Below are 19584 nucleotides of genomic sequence, written 5' to 3' on the forward strand. Positions count from 1 at the left end.
GGGGGGTCTGTGGCCAGGAAAAAGACAGAACCAGAGCCTGGGCCCTGCAAGGGCAGAACCCTCCTCCTGGCTTGAGCTTGCCTTACTCCCCAGGCAGCCCCCAGGCTCACAGGCTAATCAGCTAATTGGCTAATTAGCCCTGGCAGCCCAGGCCCTGGGGGAAGGCAGCCAAGGCCACAGTGCTGGGGTTGGGCTGACTAGATGGGAAAGGCTGGGAAGGCCATGAAAATCTGAACTTTAAGACCTTAGGGGAGCAATAGGGCATCGTATGTACCCCTTGACTCTATTCCTCTACTTGGCTTAACTCTAGGCTGGAGTTCTGGGGTTCAGTACCCTCCCCACTTTCAGAGCTTATGGGCATTATAACATATCCATTAGGGTGGGATGGAGCAACCCTGGGTGGGCTCCAGACTCTTAGAGTTGGAGCCCCTTGAAGTAGAGCAACTCTGACTGCTGCCTACCTGTCTCAAGATAACAGTCCACTCTCCCAGTCTCCCAACTGTGTCCTATTAAGGAGAAAGAGAGCCTGTATTCCCCACCCACCCCCACCAAAAAAAGTCCACATACACAGTCTCTTTAGTCTTCCAATGGACCCTCAGATAGGATGGAGTTTGAGAAAGGCCCTTGCATAAAGAGAACCTCAATCACCCTCCCATGCCCCTGGCCTTCACTTCAAGAATCCTCCCTCCTAAAACACATTGGTATTACACACATACCAAATTCCTCTTGACTTTACACAGTCAAGTCTATTGGAGCTACACACACACACACACACACACACACACACACACACACACATACATCATAGAAGATTTGTCTACCCTTCCTCCTGAGTCTTGTGAGAGAGAATAGTAGAATCCAGAGGAGGGGGGGAGAATGGGTAAAGAATAGAGGCCAGTCCTCTTTCTGCTCAAGTTCAGTGTCTTTGCTGCCAGGCCTGCTTCCAGAGAAAGTTAGTTGAAATTTTGTGTGGTTTGAGTCCCCCCCCTTCCCTCCCTCAAAAAAAAAAAGGCAAAAAAAGCAAAAAGAAACAACTTTGTCAAACTTCAGAACTTCAGAGCTCCCTAGCGGCAAGGAGGGGAGGGGCGCTTCAAACCCCCCTCCCTGCCTCCCACCCCCTCTCCCCGGAGTCACGTCTGACCCGTCTGGTTTCCCAGAGCAACCAGACATGATGTAACACCCAGATGAACTTGAACTTGGGGGTGTTGAGAAGAAAAACAATGGCCCTGAGCAGGGGCTGGAGCCAGCCCCCTCAGCTCTGTGCCAGGAAGGCCGAGAGAGCCCTGCTGGCAGAGTACAGGGAGAGGAGGGGGGAAGGAGGGAGAGAGAGAGAGAGAGAGAGAGAGAGAGAGAGAGAGAGAGAGAGAGAGAGAGAGAGAGAGAGAGAGAGAGAGAGAGGAGAGAGAGAGGAGAGAGAGAGAGAGAGAGAGAGAGAGAGAGAGGGCGGGCAAAGGAAGATCGGCCAGTTGGGTTTCCACATAGCTCTGGACTAGGCTAAAACAGAGGGCGGTTGAGTGGATTCCCTCCCGCCTGCCCAGAGTCCTGGGGCCTGGGCTGCTTTGACAGCACTCCAGGGATGGCTGCCATTGTACCCCACCCCCAACCCAAATCCTCTCCTGCTCGTTATCTGGGCTGAGTGTTCTCAGAGCCAACTCAAAGTTCTGGGAAGTTTGGGAAAGAGTTTCCCTCCTAAATATTCACATAGGGCAGGGGGTGCTGGCAAGTAGGTGTCTATGTTTGGGGAGGGGGCAAAAGACCAGGACAAACTGTAAGTCCTTTGGGCTTGGGGTCTGTGCTCCATTGGTTAAAGATGGGGGGGTGCTGTTACCACAGTAACCAGTGACTTTAGCTGATCCCCCAGAGCACCAGATGGAGAGAGAACAAAAGAGTAAGGAAAGAAAAGAGAATTCCAACAATTTGCTCTCTTTCCCCAGGCAGTGCCTTGTCCCATGTTTTAATCAGTTGGAGGGTGGGGGGAGAGACAAGGAGTGTGCAATAAGAGACTTCCATTTAGGCCCTCAGATTCTAGTGCCTTGGGGGATGGGTCAGATTCCCCTACCTGAGCCACCTATTAAATACCCCCAACTCAATCCTTGGCTTTAAAGATGGAATCCTCCCTCTCATGGAGGAGCCATCCATCCATCCATCCATCCATCCATCCATCCATCCATCCATCCATCCATCTATCTCCATACTCAGTGCAGGAGAGGTCATCAAATCACACACTTCTGGAGCCATTGACATTTATTGGCTCTTTGCAGAGACATATTTCCTTAACATGGCAACTGCCTTCTTTGTCTCCAGCTGGGACTAATGATTTGGTCCCTATATCCTGAATCTAGAAAGGTCTTTGGGATCTCAGAGGGTAGCAAGATCTGGAACAGGCTGAAATAGAACTTGAACCCAAATATCCTAGGAGAGAGGGAGTGGTGTCCTAAAGTAGTTTTTCTCTCCATGGTGTCAGAAGACCTGTGTCCAAATTTTAGCTTTGCCCACTTATGACCTGTATGTCCCTGGACAAGTCATGTTCTTTTTCTTTGCTTTGATCTTTATCAGAGTAATAGATAGGTGGGTTTGGGGGACCTGAACGATTTTCAACTTAGATCATCTTTTCTACTTTTAAGTTCTTTGATCCTGATGACCAAGCCCATCCATCATTCATCCTCCTTTATCACTTTGTTATCCCTTTTCTCTAGTTGGTCCTCCTAATCCAGTCAATTTCAATCAATTGATCACTAAAACCTTTACAAAATGCCTTCTATGAGCTAGATTCTGTCCTAAACTAGAGATACAAAAGGAGGCAAAAGAGAATCCTGGACCTCAAGGAGCTTACAGTCTAACGAGGCAGAGGTGGGGGGAAGACTACATACAAACTCAGTTCCTTTTGATTTTCCCCACACAAATAAATCTCTGACAGTTCACATCCTGTCCTCTAGGACTCTCAGGGAGGGCTTCAATTAAGAGTGGGGCTTTGGGTTCATCTTTTGACTGGGACCCTTAAGATATATGTGATAAGAGAATCATAGTTGTAAGGAGGAAAGGCCATCTCTTTGAATTCTCCCATTTTACAGCTGAGAAAACTCAGATCCAGGGAGTGAAGCCTTCAGAAGAGGTGGCAATCTTCAGAAGCAGAATTAGGACACAGATCCTTTGACTTCAGAGGACTTTCCACTCTGTTGATCTGTGTTCCTAAGCAAGTCACTCAATTTTCTCAGCTTCTGCTGCTTTATTTAGAAAATGGGGGACTTACATTGCCTCCTTCACAATGTGGAAAGCAGTGCATAAATTTAAAGCACTTCATAAGCATTAAAACACTATAGAAATATGAATGACTAGTAATTAATCATTCTTACTCATCAGTCATGAGTATGCTTAGTTGTTAACAAGCATACTTATGAATATATATTAAGCATAAAAAGAGACTTCCATCTTTCCCCTGGCTTGAGAGAAGCCCCATGATTAGGATAAACTGCCAAACTGACCCCAGCCAGGGCATTTGTAGGGGAGCAGAGTACTCCAGAAAGTATGAGTATTTCTCCCAGTCCCTGCCCCTCCATAGACAAATGCACCAGAGAACTTAGAGACCCACAGGAGGGTGAGGCATCCTCTCTACCCACTTGGTCCCCTGCCCTAGCGGGGTAAGAGGACTAAAGTTCTGTGCAGTTGAGGGATTGGGGTGGAGTGTGTGTGTGTGTGTGTGGGGGGGGAGTTCCTCTGCTTATTGAGCACAAACCAATAATCCCATTTATACTTGGGTGCTGAAGTCCACAAGGCAAGATTCTATAGGAATGCAGTGCCCCCTGCTGGCTAATAGTGGGAATCACCGTTCTGTAGATTCCCAGAGGTCCAGAAAGAGGAGGATCCTGGAGCAATTGGGGGTGGGGGGGTGGGGAGCAGCTTCACTTGTGCAGGCAGGCGGCTGCAGATGGTAACAGGCTCTGTGACATGCCCCTTCCCCTTGGGGTTGGCACTGCCAGGGAGTGTATCAGTGCCATGTGGTGCCTCACCCAGGCCCCCTCCCAACACACACCCCATGCCCCTAACCTTTCAGCTGGTAGGGCCTCTTCTGTGATGTACAGACGGGAATTTTAGCTTTCAATCCAAGGAGACAGAGTGAGAGAAAATCGAACAGAAGCTACCCCCCCCCCCACAACCAACACACACACATACCCTAGGGACAAAAGCCCCAGCCTGGCATCTTCTTTCTCTCCTCCCACCCCCCTCCCCAGAACTCACACAGAAACCCAAACAATTGGAAACGTGACCAAATCCCAGGCCTGTGCCAGCTCCAGCTATGGGGGTCCTACCCACTGGGCAGAGTGCCCACAGGAAGGCCAGCTGGGCTCCCTGGCACTGGGGGCAGGGGGCCATCTGGGAAGGGGGTGGGGGGGTCCAGAGAGAGTGGTAATTTTGTGACTCTTTTCTAGGGTGCATCACTGCTCTAGCCCCCTGGGATGAGGGGAGGGGAACTGAGGCCCCTATGAGGAGGGCAAACTAGCTGAGGGGATCAGGTCATGAAGCCATCTGGCCTAGAGCCCCAGCACATTTTCATTCTCTTGTCCTTTCTTATCCCTCTCCAGTCCTGGTTCCTCTGACGAGATCTACAAGAAAAAGAAAGAAGAGGAAAGAGGGGGAAGAAGAGATTTTGAGACATGGAAAAATCCCCCAGCCCAGCTCAGCTCAGCCTAGCCCGACTAGTCCCACCCCACCAAAAAGCAAAAATTTAAAAGTCATCATCCACTCTACCCTCTCCTGCCAGGGGATCCCTTCTGGCACCCACAGAGCCCAGCCCAGCTGTCAGGACCCAGAAGAAGGGGCCTGGGGTGGAGCCACACACCAGCAGCCAGGAGGAAAGGAAAACTGGGAAAAACAGAAATTTAAAAAAAAAACACAAAAAAAAGGGTGACAAGGAGCGGTCCCCTGTCCACTCCCTCCACCTTTACATCCCTTCCCCCTCTTTTCTCACCCATACATACATACATGCACACACAAACATGCACACAAACATGCACACACCACATAACTGGGGCCTCCTGGCTACAGCCCAGGCAAAAGCCAAGGAGAATGGAGTGAAAATTGAAAAGTTTTCCAATGCATAACCAACCTGGCTAGGAGGGTTCCAAGTTCTGCCCTTCCTGCCCAAGGTGGTCTATTTGATAGTTGACAAGCACATCTCCCCAGCACACCTCAGGGCCCCTAGTCCTTGGGGCTGGAAGAACTGGCTTCAGTGAGGTGTTATGAAAGAAATCTTGGGTCTTGAACCCTTCTTGACCCTCCCCCCCTTCTACCCTGGTCCCATTCCTCCAGCATGGGCAGTTGAACTCGATCTGATCTTGGTTGGGGTCTGTTTGTAAGAGTACTTTCTAAGGCTTCTTTCCATCATTCTAGCACCTAGGACCCAAAGGCCTAGGAAGGGAGAGCCCCAAATAGCTAGGCCTGGCCAGGGATCCAGTAAGGCCTTTGATTTCATGAACCATTGAAGTTCATGTTTTTATTCGTATGCCCCACGGTAGAGGGGGCTAAGTTTTGAGATGAACTTGGCCTGGAGGGGGTACCAGTCAACTGGAACCCTGTGGAAGAGAGGCAGAGCCTGCCCCTGAAATAGACCTAGCCCAATTGTGTACCCTCTTTCCTAGTCACTCTTACCCCACACCAGCCTTGAAGATAGCTTTCATGTCATCATTATGTACAGTCTATAGGAACAAGCTGAAATGCTCTCAACAGGACCAGCCAGCTGTCCCCCACATAAGCCCCCCTTGTTGCCTTGGATGCTTTATTGTTCTACATTGGCCTTCCTTCTCCCCAGCCCCCTGGAGACAGGGCCCAAAAGAGATGGGAAGGAGTGAGGCCAAGACTGGAGCTTGGACTCTGGGGAGAACTAGCCCAACCTTTCAAGTATCTCTCCTGCTCTTTTCACTCTAGTCTAAACTTTTCCTCCAACCCAGCTCTTTCAAGACACCAGCAGTCCTTCCGCCTACTCTCCCCCCCACCAAAAATAGCTCCCAGGAAAAATCACCAGAGAGGCTTAATAGCCCTGGCCTGTGGCCTTCTCCTGGGCTAGCCAAAAAGGCCTAACACATCAAGGGCATCAGCTGGATTGGACTCCGAAGCTGGATTGAAGGAGAGGAGGAGCCAGTCCCACCAGCCCCCCCAGGTCTGCAGCTGGCTGTCTGCCTTTTGAGAGCTTTTCGGCTGGGACGCTAAGTCACAACTACCCTAGGTAGGCTTTGTGCTCACAGACTTGCTCTCAATTTATGTTCCTTTAGAGGTACCGGTTGGGTGGTGGTGGTCCTCGTTTAGTATTCCAGAGCTTACTCTTCTTCTCCCCCCCCCCCACCCTTTCTCTTCGACCCTCTTTTCCCTTCCCTGCTTTCCTCTAGCCAGTTCTTAGCTGTATTTTTTTTTCCTGTTGTAGTTGGGAAATTGTTATCAAATTGGGAACAAAAAGAAATCAATATGTTTTAGAAAGCTGCCCCTCTCTGCCACCCCCTCCCCCCCATGGGCTCAGACCAAGGAGAGAGGCCCATATGCCAACCAGTTGATTTTGTCTCCTTTCCTGACTGGGCATGATCTTGGGTTGGGCAAGGAGGGCAGAGGGCCAGGGGCCAGGGGACTCAAAGCCCACACAACATCCATAGATAAGACAGGCTCCAGGTTCTCCAGGACTTCCTTCTCACTCTGTGTGACCTCTCTCTGTGCCTTACTCTCTCCTAGCTTCTCTTTGGTCTCTGTTCTCTTCTCTCTTCTTTGCTCTTCTTTCTCCTCCCCTCCCCTCCCCTTCCCTTTCTCAGCTCCTTCTCATCTAGTCTCTTCTCTCCTCTCGTCTCCCTCACACACACATTCTATGAAAACACAAAGCACAGGTTGGGAGCCTCTGTCCAGCATTGGACCAGGTTAGGGGCGGGGAGCACCATGGGCTCTATTGTTGGTGGTTTTGCATTGGTTATTGGCTGTGGATGGTGGATCAGGAGAGGTCAGGACAACCCTAAAAGTGGTGGAGGGAGGTGGTGAAGGAAAGCTAGTTAGTGCCCTCGGACCTACCCATAAGGAAAGCTGAGGGTGGCCTTCACCTCCTAAACTCAGCCATATGAGGGTTTTTAATTTTTAAAGTGGAGTGTGTGTGTCTGTCCCCATCTGCAGCCTTGTTAAAGGACCAGGAAAGAAAGGGGGAGGAGAGAGGAGGGCTGGCATTGGGGGTTGTGGCCTCCCTGTAGTTGCTGCCTCCTCTCCCAACTCAGGGTGGTGTTAGGAGCTGGCTTGGGGTGGCTGGGGCCGGGCTGGGGCCAGGGGTGATGCCTGGTCAAAGTGCAATGATTTTCCAGTTCGGTAGGCAAAACAGGGTCAGTCTTGCGGCTGGGAGAGGAGAGGGAAGAGCCTGAGGCTGGCCTGCCCAGCCTCCTCCCTGTTTCCACTCCCACCCACCCCTTTTCCTGGGGACTCCCCCCCCAGACAATCGTTGCCACGCACAAACCTCCGTGCCTGGGCCTTGTATGTGTCCCTAACCTCACGGAGCCAGGCCCTGGCTTGGGATCTTGGGGAGCCTCAGCTGCTCCCTCCTCGCACTAGATATAAAGCTGCAGGCCAGCTGCGTGTGCCTCACCTCCTTGCCCAGCCTAGGTGGGGGGGCAGTCTAAGGTGAAGGGAGGGTACAGGGAACCCCCAAATTAGGACAGTCTCGGCTTAAGAGTCGTCTTGGTTGGGGGGGCGGGGGAGGGGGGATGGTAGAGCAAGATAGAAGCGGGCCGCGGCAATGGGGGTGGGGGGGTGGGGAGGGTGGGGATTTGCATGGAATCCGTTTGTTTCCCTGATTACCATCATTTCGGTTTGAGGGCAGGAGGCGGCGGTGGCGACAGGAAGCGGGGACTGTTAGAAAAAAAAAAAAAGAAAAACACAAAAACCTTTAAAAAAACACAAAAATATATATACGGGGGAATGAACTTTTTTTTTCATTGAACCAAGTGCAATGCATTGGAGAGTTTTCCTATCTTTGTATGTTAGAGATTGTTAAGAAGAAGAAAAAAGTCTATTTTTGTTGCAATGTCCTCGCGGCTCTGGGGACACTAAAGAAACGGGCCGCCCGTCACGCGCGGGCACCGACGCCCAAGTGGGTTTTCCGTTTGTTTGTTTTTTTTTCTTTTCCTTTATTTTTTTTTCGTTCGTTCGTTCGTTTTCGGTTGTTTCTTTTTTTCTTTCTTGAAGCCGTTTGCCTGCGTGGACGAGGCCGATCCGGGGCTTGCCCTGCGTGGCCGTCTGTTCTCGGGGTCGGTGGGAGGGCTGAAGGAAGGATTTCCACATTTAAAACACATTTAAACATCACAGAATCAGAGAGGAAAAGGACGAGAGGAAAATTTTTAAAAAGAAAAAAGTTAAAAATAAAAAAATAAAAAAAATCCTGGTGCTTTGTACATTATAAAGTACATTAAAAACCCCACCCAACTCTATTATACGTCAGTTTATGAACCAGTTAAGTATCATACCGCACGTTAGGAACCACGCATAGCCCTTTGTTATGTTAACGCACGGGACAGCGGTTTGCGCTCGGCGGCTGGGCGCGGCTGCCCCGGGCTGGCGCGGATCTCCAGGGGGCCCCTAGCCAGGGGCCACCCCCTTTCCCCTCTCCGGACACAAAGGCCCCTCCCCCTGTCCCGCCCCCTGCAGAGGTCAGTGTCCAGTCACCGACGCCACCCCCTCGAGCGCCTTTCTTTGAGCCAGACGCCAACTTGCCCCACACCAGCATTGTCCAGGGAGCGCTCTGCAAGTTGGTTAGTTTCCTCTCCCCTTCCCTTCCCCGGCGCCCCCTTCTTCCCCTCGCCCCCCTCAGCACCCCTGGCAGACCGGCCGCACAGAGCGCCCGCCGGAGGCTGTGGAAAGGGTTTGACGCTTCAGGGAAGGACCAAACCTGCTAACTCAAATCACACCGGCCCCCCGCCCCCCCAAACACACACACACACACACACACACACACACACACACACACACACACACGCAACACAACCCAATCGACTTGCCTTACACCCCCCCCTCCTCACCCCGCGCTGGCCGGCCGACCTAGTGCCTTCTCCTCACTCCCACCCCCCTCCCCTGTGCTGGTGGAGCGGACGCCGAGCTCTGGCTCCTAAAGGGGCTGAGTGGACCAGATGATCAGATGAATTCCCACTCTCATTCCCAATCCAGACCCTCCGCCCGACCCGAACCACACTAAACAAAATTACACAGAAAAAAAAAGGAGCAATAAAGTCAAGAGGACTTTGTCCCCCTTCCCTTCCAATGGAGAATCCAAGGGCCTCCGGCCCACCCCACCCCCCGGGGGCGCTCCCCGGGACACCACTCCCCACGCCAGCCTGGGCCAGCCGCACTCTATAGCCCTTTCCCCCCTTTCCTTTCACGCCCCCTTTCCCGGAGATCCATGCGCCCGGACAGCACCAGCATCGCGGACAGCAAAGCCGCCCGTCCCGTCAAACAAGTTTCTTCTTAGGCTAAGAAACGCAGTATATATGAGTATCTCTATATAGTACTAATGGATTTGGTGTGCTTCCCCTTAGCATCCCCCTGTCCCTTTGCTCCTCCTTCAGCCTGGTCCCCCTCCCTCACCTTCCCCGTCTCCGCACTGAGATACATAAGAAACAAGGGTAGTTTACTGTCTGTTTTGTTTTCTGGGTTTTCAGTGTCCTAGCGGAATGCAGGTAGGCAGCCAGCCCGTATGTTCCCCATCCCTTCCCCGGTCCCTTCTCCCGCCCTGGCCCCTGTCACTGCGCTTCTGTTACACCATCTTTGCCTGACTCTCTCCAGCTTCTCCATTGAATGGCTAATGTGTATGTGAAATAAAGAAATAAAGAAAAAACAAAGACGAAGAGACCTTGAACCCTCGCGAGAGCGGACGCAGGGTGGGGGCGGTGAGGGTGGGCTGGCTGAATCTTTGGGAAATTGGGGTCTCCTGGAACTTTTGTTGGTGGGGGGGGGTCTAGGTTTTGGAGTTCTCCATCCAAATCCTGACTCTGCTACTGTCTACCTGTGTGATGTTGGGGTACTCGGGGACTTTTCTGGCCCCAAAGGGGAGCACAAGGCCCTACTTCAAACTTAGCTCTGAAGATAACGCCCATTTCCTCCAGAATTGCTGGGGTGAAGTGCCTGAGGCTCTAAAGTGATTTCACAAACAACCGAGAAAGGGAATTGCGGAACTCAGAAAAGGGACTGGCCTTCTGTACGGGTCTGGAAACTCCTGGCTCTGAGGAAGACGCAGGGTTAGGGCCGTAGCCGCGCTAGTTACCGCCATTCCGAGCCCAAGAGAACAGCTACTCGGACTTCACCCACCCTTTAGATCCCAGGATCCGAGACGGGCTTCTCTTTGTTGTCGGGTGGCATTGGGTCTGGACCTGAGTTTTCGAGGTGTGGGGACTTCCTCTATCGGCACAGATCCGCACCTTCTGGGCGACAAGGTCGTTGCCCAAAGAACGGAAAGGTTAAATGACTTGGCCACAACGGCCAGTTCGTCCCTGAGGTCGACCTCGAGAGTGTGCCTGGTTACCAGTCACTTCTCTATTCACTATGCTGCCCCTCTGGCCTGTAATATAAAAACATTAAACTAGACAAGTTCCAACTTCAGGAATTCCAACTTTTCAGAATATTAATTTAGAAAAAATTTTTATTCCTCTCCCCACCCCTTTTCCTCAAAGTATGGGTCCGGCGGGACTAAAGAGGCACTCTTCCGACGTCTGCTTTGTTTTTCCGGTAGGATCTCAACCTCGAAAGAATCCTGCCCTCCGGAGGGGGACATTTAGGTTTCAGGGACGGGCAATGTAGGGAGGGCTGAGAGGGTCCGGGGCAAGAGGTAACGCCGGAGCCCGATCTCCGGAGACACTGGACGCCCGACTGACCCCGACAGTGTACCTGGAAGGGGGGGGGTCAACCCAGACCAGTAGCCCCGCCAGAAGCCAGGACCCCCATGTCTCCCACCGAGGACCCCAGTCCATGGACCGTCCCTCTTCCCACGCAGATCTTTTCGATCTCGGGAAGGTGACCGGGAGAAGAGGGACTGTGCTGCTAATATTCAAGGGAGTCCGAGAAGGGTCTGATCTCCGGCGGAGAGAACGACGTCCTCCTTGGGGTCCGCACGGGTGGCTCCCCGTGTACCCCTCCCATCCCTTCCTGCGGAGGTCACCGAGCCTCGCATTCCCCGGCCGTCCTATCCCGCAGAGAGTAGTCGCCCTTGAAGAGGTGCTCAGCTCCATCTGGGTGGGGGGAAGCGGGCGTGGGGAGGAGCGCCGGCGGGGAGCGCGCAGCTTCTGCCCTGCGCCCAGGACCCCGGCGTGAGCCCTCGGCCAGGCCGGCGCCCGCGCCCGCACCGCTGCGCTCCCGTTTGCGCGGAGCCACCCCAGCGGAGGCCGGAGCCGAAGCCGGGGCCGGGGCCGGGGCCGGGGCCAAGGCGGCCGCCTGGTCCCGCAGCAGGCGACCCAAGAAGCCGATGTACTTGAGAGCCAGACGAAGCACCTCGTTTTTGCTGAGCTTCCGGTCGGGAGGGTGCGTGGGCAAAAGCTTGCGCAGCTCCGCGAAGGCCCCATTCACGTTCTGTTGCCGCCAGCGCTCCCGGCTGTTGGTGAACACTCGGCGAGCCACCTTCAGGGGCTGGTGCCCTGCGGGAGGAACGACCCGAGAGGGGTGTCCGGGCCAGTCTTATCCCCTGCAGTCTACAGCCGGCTGGGGACTCGAGCTGCCTAGGCTCAGGATATAGACTAGGAGGGGTACCCAGCCCTCCAGCTCCCTCTGCTCCTGGGATGGGCCTCAGTTGTACCAGATTCCCAACTTCCAAGCCATCCACATTGCCCTTCCTTGCAGGGTATATGCCAACCCTCCCTCATGTCCTGGAATCTAGGTGTTAGGACTTCCTCTTTTCCACAAGCGGAGTTTCTGGGCACATCGGATTCAGAAGATGTTATATTTTGTGTGTGTGTTATGGACCCTGGGCAATCATATGAAGCCTGGGTATCTCTTCTCAAAAAAAAAATAATTTGAATAATTAAATTTCTATAATAGGTTAGTGGAAAAAAAAGTGTGCTGCCCCTCCCCCATCCAGTTCATTGTAGATAATCCTACCAGGTCATGGGATCAAAGGATATCAGGGCTAGAAAAAACAGGTATGCATGCATACAAGGATGCTCTTGGTTTGGTGGTCACTCTGTGTAATTATTGGTTCTGTAGAACTGAGATTCTTCTGTCTGTTCTCAGTGTTATAGATAACTGATCTGTACATGAGATGTCTATAACTATGACTAAATCTGTATGTGAGTCTGTTCATCCATAAAGTATCTGATTGACTGCTTGCTGAGCATGGCTGTCCCTGTGCAGCTACAACCTAGAATTATTAGACAGGACCATCCATCTAACTACCCCCTTATCCTTTCAGTTGCCAGGGTTCTGTTTCCACAACAGCCCTGGTAGCTGTCCTCTCTCTACTCTTCACTATAATCTCGTTCAGGTCCACTTCAGCTCTCAGTTCTGGACTATTGCATTGGCCTCGAAATTGGTTACCTTTGCTCCAGTCTCTATCTCCAACCCATCCCTCTGCAGATGCCAAATTAATATTCCTAAAACAAAAGGTTATTCGATTCCTGCTCAAAATGCTCCTTCTAGGATATACTATTCCCTGATCTGACAATGACATACCTTTTGTGTGGATCTATTTCATATTATTCTACCTCACATTTACATTTACACCCATTGTTAGTTCTCCTTCAAATCACCTTTTTTTTTAACCTACTCATCTGTATACAGGTTATTCTCCCAGTGGGATAGAAATGAAAGTAAGAACTGTTTTCTTTTTGTTTGGGACCTAGCATATATCCCTCAAACATAGTAGTTGCCAACCAAAAAAAAAAAGATTGACTTTCTCTGTATATGGCTATTTATATGTAACAGTACGTGGTTGTCTCTATGTGACTGTGATTCTTTTTGTGTGAGGCTGTGGCTGTCAGTATCACTATCTCTGTGGCTGTTACTATGTATGGTTGTCTCTGGGTTGATTTCTCATGTATGACTGTCACTGCTGTGTGTGATTCTCTATGTGATAATATTGGCAGATTTCTCTGTGTACCTCTGGGTAAGTGTCCTGAGATTAAGAGCTGGGGGACTCCTGGTTCCATTTAAGGGGAAGCCATGCATACTCCTGTGTTTGATTGTGCTTAGAAGTATGTGGGAGCATGCACACACACAGACACACAAACACCCCTATACTCAGACATACACACGTTCTTACCCTCATTCAGGTCAGGCTCACAATGGCTGGGCCGCCGCTTCAATCGGCTGCTGGGGAAGATGCTGAAGGAGCCAGTGGTGCCGATGTAGACACTGAGAGGGACACAGGGTCACTGAGTGCCTAGACCCTCTCACCCAACCCTCCCCAGGCCTAGGGGCCCAGGATACCAGGGCAACAGGTTCAAGGTTGTCAAAATGTGCCCCTTCCCCCCCCCCAATTCCTTTCCCACCAGTGCTAGAGGCCCCTTCCACAACCCTTAAAAGAGATAGGGCCAGCCCAAGACTGACCTGTTTAGAAAGGGGTGTGGGTGGTAGTGTGTCTGGAGCAGACCACCCAAGGCCAGTGGGGGTGGACCAGCTGTCAAGGCAGAAAGCGGGACTAGTGAGGGCAGTGGGGGAGGTGTGGTCAGTTCAGTAGTGACCATGGTTGGTGGTTTGCTGTGACCCAGGCTGATGACAGGCACATGAGGAGGCAGCTTGGGGGGTGTTGGAGATGAAGGAGGGTGGCCATTGTCCCCATCCTGGGGGGTGCCTGGCTCAGGTTCAGACACAGGGGAAGAGCTGCTGGCTGCTGGGGAGGAAGCTGAGCAGGGCAGGGCAGGCACAGCCTCTAGCTTTTCCATCATCGTGTGGCCCAGCTTCACAGAGTCCCCCGGAGGGCACATGGACCCAGAAGATGATGGCCCCTCAATGGGACTGGTGCTCACCTGCAGAGGAGAACCAAGTCAAGGAGGGAATGATGTCTGATAACCACCTTCACTGCCTCTCAAGACCTGAGACACTCTACTCAGATCCCAAATCAGTTCCCCAGTTGGGGACCCCAGAAATGGAAAAATGGAAAATTCTAGATCTCAAGTCAAAGGACTTGGTATTTGAATGCCAGCTGGCTTACTAACTGTGCTACTTGGGCCAGTCCCTTTTCCTCTCTGGGCCTCAGTTTCTCCAGCTGCAAAGTCAGTTAGATCAGACGATTTCTAAATTCTCTCCCAGACCTAGATCCTTTAAACTACTTACTTGTATTTGGGGGTTATCGTTTGAGGAGTTCTTATTCTGGCTCTGCTATTTACTGCTGGGCAGCCTTAGGGAATCACTTGTTTTCCCTTCACCTTAATTTCCTTGTCAATAAAAAACAAGGAGGGGTCTGGATTATATCCTCTCTCAGGCTCTTCCAGATTAATTTCTCTGATTCTAATTATGGTCTAATAACCATGTAGCAAAGGAGAAATGAGGAAGCCAGTCACTGTTAGGTGAGTGAGTGAAAGGTGGAAGGGAGCACCTGAAGGAAGGATATATTTATATAGGCTTCAAGTCCTGACACACAGCATTGCCTTAAAAGGAGCCTGTGAGGTAGGTCTTAAAAATATCTCCACTTTACAGATGAGGACACTGAGGTTCAAAGAGCTCAGTTTCAGACTTACGTCTGAAGCAAGATTCAAATGGTGGTTAGTATCTCCTGACTGCACAATGAGGGTTCTTTCCATTAAGTGTGGGGTTGCCTGGCATGGGAAAGGGCATGGTTTTATTCTTAGATGGTTAATCCCTGGGTCTCAGACTAGAAATTAGATACAACCTCCCTCCTGGGGGGGGGGGGATGAGAAGAAAGAAATCCTAGGCTTCTTTCCATTATACCATATGGCCTCCACGGGATACTAGACCCCAGAAGTAAACATGTGGAAGGAATGGAGAAATTTTGGGATTATGAGAAGTTGGGGATCTGCCCTTGAGGTACATCTATCCTTTGTGATCTCAGGCAGGCCTATTCACAAACCCCTATGCTCATCGTTTTCCCATTAATCAAAAATGCTTCCCGCCACGTGCATTGTAGACTGGGCTTCCCCTACTTCCCGGCTCCCCAATCAGACACTCAGAATAGCCTTCATGAACCCCAGCAAGAAGCCCTCTCAGGCAAATCTGTTTGGCCTGCGGTTTTCAGCTTTTGATCTTGGGGGCTGATTCTGAGATTTTGGGGGTTGATATTTGGATTTAGTAGTTTCTCTTCTGAAGGATTTCACTTGATCACTCTTCTCTGAGTGGGGGAAGGGGACTTCCCTGGGGGCAGGGAATATGGGGCTCAAGGCCTCAGGCTTAGAGGAAGTATCACGAGCCCGGGGGAAGGGTAAATTAGAATTCAAAGGAGATCTAAAAAAAAAAGAAAGTTGGGTTAGAATTCTCTCTGTCCAAGGACATGTGTGCCAGCATCAGAGGCCTAAGATGTGGGCAAGGGTATGTGGAAGACCCCAGGACATGTGTATCAGAGTCTAAGAGGCCTAGGGTATTAGGTGCCAGGACCTGAGAGTCCCAGGACATATGTGCCAGGGTCTGAGGGCTCTAGGCCCTGTCAGCAGGGTCCAAGATCCCAGAGTCATCTGCCACCCATTGTGTGCCACCCCTCACCCCTTCCCACTCTTACCCTCAAGCCCCACTGCCTCCAGGATCCTCTACGGCTGCCCTCTCCAGCCGCTGGGTCCAGCCAGGCTCCCTCCACCCTGATTCAGTGTGCTGCTTAGAGGAAACGCTGCCTCCCGTGGCCCCCGCCCCCATCCCTCCCAGCCCGCCCTCTTCACCACCCCCCCTGGCGGGTTTCCTCCCCGGAGGCGGAGGATGCTCTGGAGGGGCAGATAAGGCCTGGGGACTGCCTGGTCAAGGCCGATAAGGATTCTGGGCTGGTGCCGACCCTGGAGGAAATGGGCAGGGATCTTCAAGCACCAGGTCGCCAAGACCCTGCCCATTTGACTGCTGTCTAGACCTCAGGTGGCAGCCGAAGAACAACCTTCATTATTTTCCATCTCCTTTGGTGGACACGGTATCCTTGGCCCCCCAGAAATTGCTAGAGTTCTCCATGACTTTGGGTTAATGGAGGTACATTGTATGTCTGTGAAACACTTGTGCACTCTGGAATATTTCCAGCTAGGGATCTGGGTTCGAGAGCAACTGAGCCAATAACTGTAGAGGGGTATGTCTGTGGATAAGTTATTTTCTTCTCTGGAATTCTTTCCCCAAATGAGCTCTTCAGCTGTTACGTGAAGTTTCTAATTCTTTTTCCACAAATCAAAGTGGGGAGAACAGGCAAGGATTACAGATTTTAGGACTGGAAGGAAACTTGGAGACACAAAAGACTCATCTCCCCATTTTTTTTAACCTGTATTTTTTTTTTAGGCTTTTGCAAGGCAATGGGGTTAAGTGGCTTGTCCAAGGCCACACAGCTAGGTAATTATTAAGTGTCTAAGGCTGGATTTGAACTCAGGTACTCCTGACTCCAGGGACGGTGCTCTATTCACTGAGCCACCTAGCTGCCCTTCATCTCCCCATTTTTACAGATAGAGAAATTGAGTGCCAGAGATTTTGTCCAAGGTCACACAGTAATTGGTAGATCCAATATTCAAATCAAATCCACTGTTCTTTCCACCAGACTAGGTTCCCTTTTGGGGTAGAAGTAGTGTGTCTTTGTGTGTGGTAATGTAAAGTTCTGAGTTGAGGCACCACGAGGCCCTTCCAATTTGGGGAAGTGTCTAAGGAAACTTTACCACTCCTCATTCTCTATCTCCCCTACCCCATTAGCTCCCATTCTTACTGGAACCCCTTGGGAGATCTGATTATTAGTCCACTTGTTCCCCAACCCCACTCAAATTCCCCTCAACACTCCCTCCCCCCCTCTTCTATGGGGCGACATGGATTTCATGCCTGTAGGTCCAGATGGGTGAGGGAGGGCACACTCCTTCCGGATCCTGTGACACTCCTCTCATAAGCCTCTGTTCCTCTTTTTTAAACATCCTATAAATCTCTCCTCCCTAGTGTCCCAAGTTTCTCAGGACTTTGGACACTGAACCTAAAGGATGAGGTTCTTGAGACTTTATTTTCCCCCCTTCCTCCCCACCCCACTGTTCGCCCGCCACAAACCCATCCCCTGACCTGTCATGACTAGGGATGCCAAACAAAGTGACCTCAGAAGCTCTCCCAGGAGACTCTGGAAGCCCTGGGCAGGGGCTTGGGCTTCCAGTCGCCATTGCCCTCCTTAGCACCTCTCGTGTGCATCCCGAGAGAAAGGGGAGGGATTGCATGGGGTTGCTGAGGATGAAATCTGGGTGCTAATCTTTTCTGGTTTTTGCAATCCCTCCCTCTCCGAAGGCACACTTGGATGGAGACTCATCATTTTTCTCTCCTCATCCCCGTAGATAGACAGGTAGAAGGAAAGGCAAACAAACCAGACAAATGGAGACATCATGGAAGTGCCTCTTCCTCCCCATCCCTCTGCAGGCCTGGCCCTCAAGAATTAGAAAGGACCTTAGAATCCTAATCAAAGTTCATTTATTAGCGTTAATGGGCCAGGAAAATGTCTAGCAGGGGAGGGAGGCTGCCCAAGGTCACCCAGGATGGGCCCTGGCCTTCAGCCTCATCTCATCTTGGGGGGCGTCCTCATCCCAAGGAACCACCGGGGGCCTCGGGGCAGACACGGGCCCCCGTTTTACAGATGGGGAATCCGAGGCCCAGGGCGGTGACGGCGGGGAGAGGCGTTTTTCGGGTCAGAACCTTCCCTGCAGAACGGGGACCGGGGTCCGCGAGGCCGGCCCTTCCCCCGCCCCTGCTCCCTCGGGGGGCGGGGCCCGGGGTACAGACTCCCCGAGGGGGCGCAGCGGAGGTCACGTGGCGCCGGCCCGGCCCCCCGCCCGCCCCCTCCCCTCCCCGAGGGGCGGAAGCCGGACAGGAAGCGCGCGTAGGCTGCATCCGCGGCCCGCCAGGTGCTTCCTGCGCCGCGGCCCGGCGGGGACCCCTCCTCCCCCCCGCGCCCCCCGGCTGCCCGGGGACCCCTCCCCCCGTGCCCGCCCCCCCGGCTGCCCGGCCCGGGACCCCTCCTCCTCCCCGCGCCCCCCGGCCCCCCGGGACCCCCTCCTCCCCCCCCGCGCCCCCCCGGCCCGCCCGGGACCCCTCCTCCCCCCCCGCGCCCCCCGGCTGCCCGGGACCCCTCCTCCCCCCGCGCCCCCCCCCCCGGCTGCCCGGCCCGGGACCCCTCCTCCCCCCCGCGCCCCCCGGCTGCCCGGGGACCCCTCCTCCCCCCCCCGCGCCCCCCGGCTGCCCGGGACCCCTCCTCCCCCCCCGCGCCCCCCGGCTGCCCGGGACCCCTCCTCCCCCCCCGCGCCCCCCGGCTGCCCGGGGGCCCCTCCTCCTCCCCGCGCCCCCCGGCTGCCCGGCCCGGGCCCCCCTCCTCCCCGCGCCCCCCGGCTGCCCGGCCCGGGACCCCTCCCCTCCCCCGCGCCCCCCGGCTGCCCGGCCCGGGACCCCTCCCCTCCCCCGCGCCCCCCGGCTGCCCGGGGACCCCTGCTCCCCCCCGCGCCCCCCGGGGACCCCTTCTCTTCCCCGCGGTCCCCGGGGGTCGCTGAGGGAGTAGCCCGCTGGGGCCGTCTCCGGGGTGTGCAGGCGGCACACTGCCTGGGGCGGGATTTGAACCCAGGCCCTCCGGCTCCAGGACCCCCCTAAAGCTTGGAGCGCGCCCGGGCCCCCGGAGCGGAGGTGGAGGCGCCCCCTCTCGGGGGTGCCCGGCCGCGCTGCGCACCCTTCGGGAGCTTCGCGTTCCCCGCCGCCGCCGCCGCTCCGCGGTCAAGTTCAAAAGTGCCTGCGGCTGGGCCTCCCCAGCGCCCCCGTGTGGCCGGCCGCGGGAAGCGCTCCGAGGCAGCCCTCCCCCGGCCTCACCCCTTAAGGGAAGCCCATTCTCACCAAAGGGGGTGGGGGCGGCGCTCTCCCGGCTACGGCGAGCCGCCCCCCACTGTCCCCTAAGACCACAGGACTACACACGTGCAGGCGGGAGGGGGCCTCCAAGCCCACCCTACCTGCCTCCTCCCCCCTCATTTTACAGGGCCAAAGAGTTACAATTGCTCCCAGGAGATTGCAGAGGCAGAATCTGAACTGGGATCTTGGAGCTCTTGCGATGGTTTTTACTGGAACTCTTCCAATAAAAAGGAATCCAATTAGTTTGTGTGGAGCCACCAAGCTGCCCTCCAAGTCACCTGCGGCTTTGACTCCGGGCTCATTCACACCTGCCCACTGGCTGCCCCCCCCCTGATGCTTGGGCATTGCTCAGCTCCTGGCTCTTAGTACCCCTTTGAAAGGTCTGGATTTACTTAGAAATGAACTTGGCTACCCCAGGAAAATGTGGCCCCTTGAGAATGGGGACAGAACTAGACTCAAGATAGATTCCCAAGGGCACCGTCCAGGACTCTCAAAGAGCCCACCCTCCTCAACCAAGATCCCAGGTCTCAGCTCTACCCAATGGTTCTCAGACCAGAGACTCCCCAGACTCTACAATTCCCCACCACCCCATAAACTCAAAAAATCCCAATAGGA

General features: G+C 53.6%; 2 protein-coding genes across 7 annotated transcripts in view; one reads left to right on the forward strand and one right to left on the reverse strand.

The window, feature by feature from the left end:
* The window catches only part of NFIX (nuclear factor I X), a 114108-nt gene extending 106422 nt beyond the window's left edge, over positions 1-7686 (forward strand). For all 6 annotated transcript variants that reach the window (XM_074203531.1, XM_074203528.1, XM_074203532.1 and 3 more), the window contains one exon: positions 4581-7686. In XM_074203531.1, the coding sequence (XP_074059632.1) occupies positions 4581-4595 (15 nt within the window). In that variant the 3' untranslated portion in view covers positions 4596-7686. The remainder of the gene's footprint in view (positions 1-4580) is intronic.
* Positions 7687-7923: 237 nt separating this feature from the next.
* Positions 7924-15789, reverse strand: LYL1 (LYL1 basic helix-loop-helix family member). Its single transcript, XM_074203534.1, is given in 6 exon segments — positions 7924-8274; positions 10312-11630; positions 13250-13341; positions 13537-13955; positions 15659-15708; positions 15711-15789. Coding segments are annotated over 5 exon segments (1116 nt in total). The 3' UTR covers positions 7924-8274; positions 10312-11154.
* Between the last annotated feature and the right edge of the window lie 3795 nt (positions 15790-19584).

This window comes from Macrotis lagotis, chromosome X (genome assembly GCF_037893015.1).
Source record: "Macrotis lagotis isolate mMagLag1 chromosome X, bilby.v1.9.chrom.fasta, whole genome shotgun sequence".
NCBI lineage: Eukaryota > Metazoa > Chordata > Mammalia > Peramelemorphia > Peramelidae > Macrotis > Macrotis lagotis.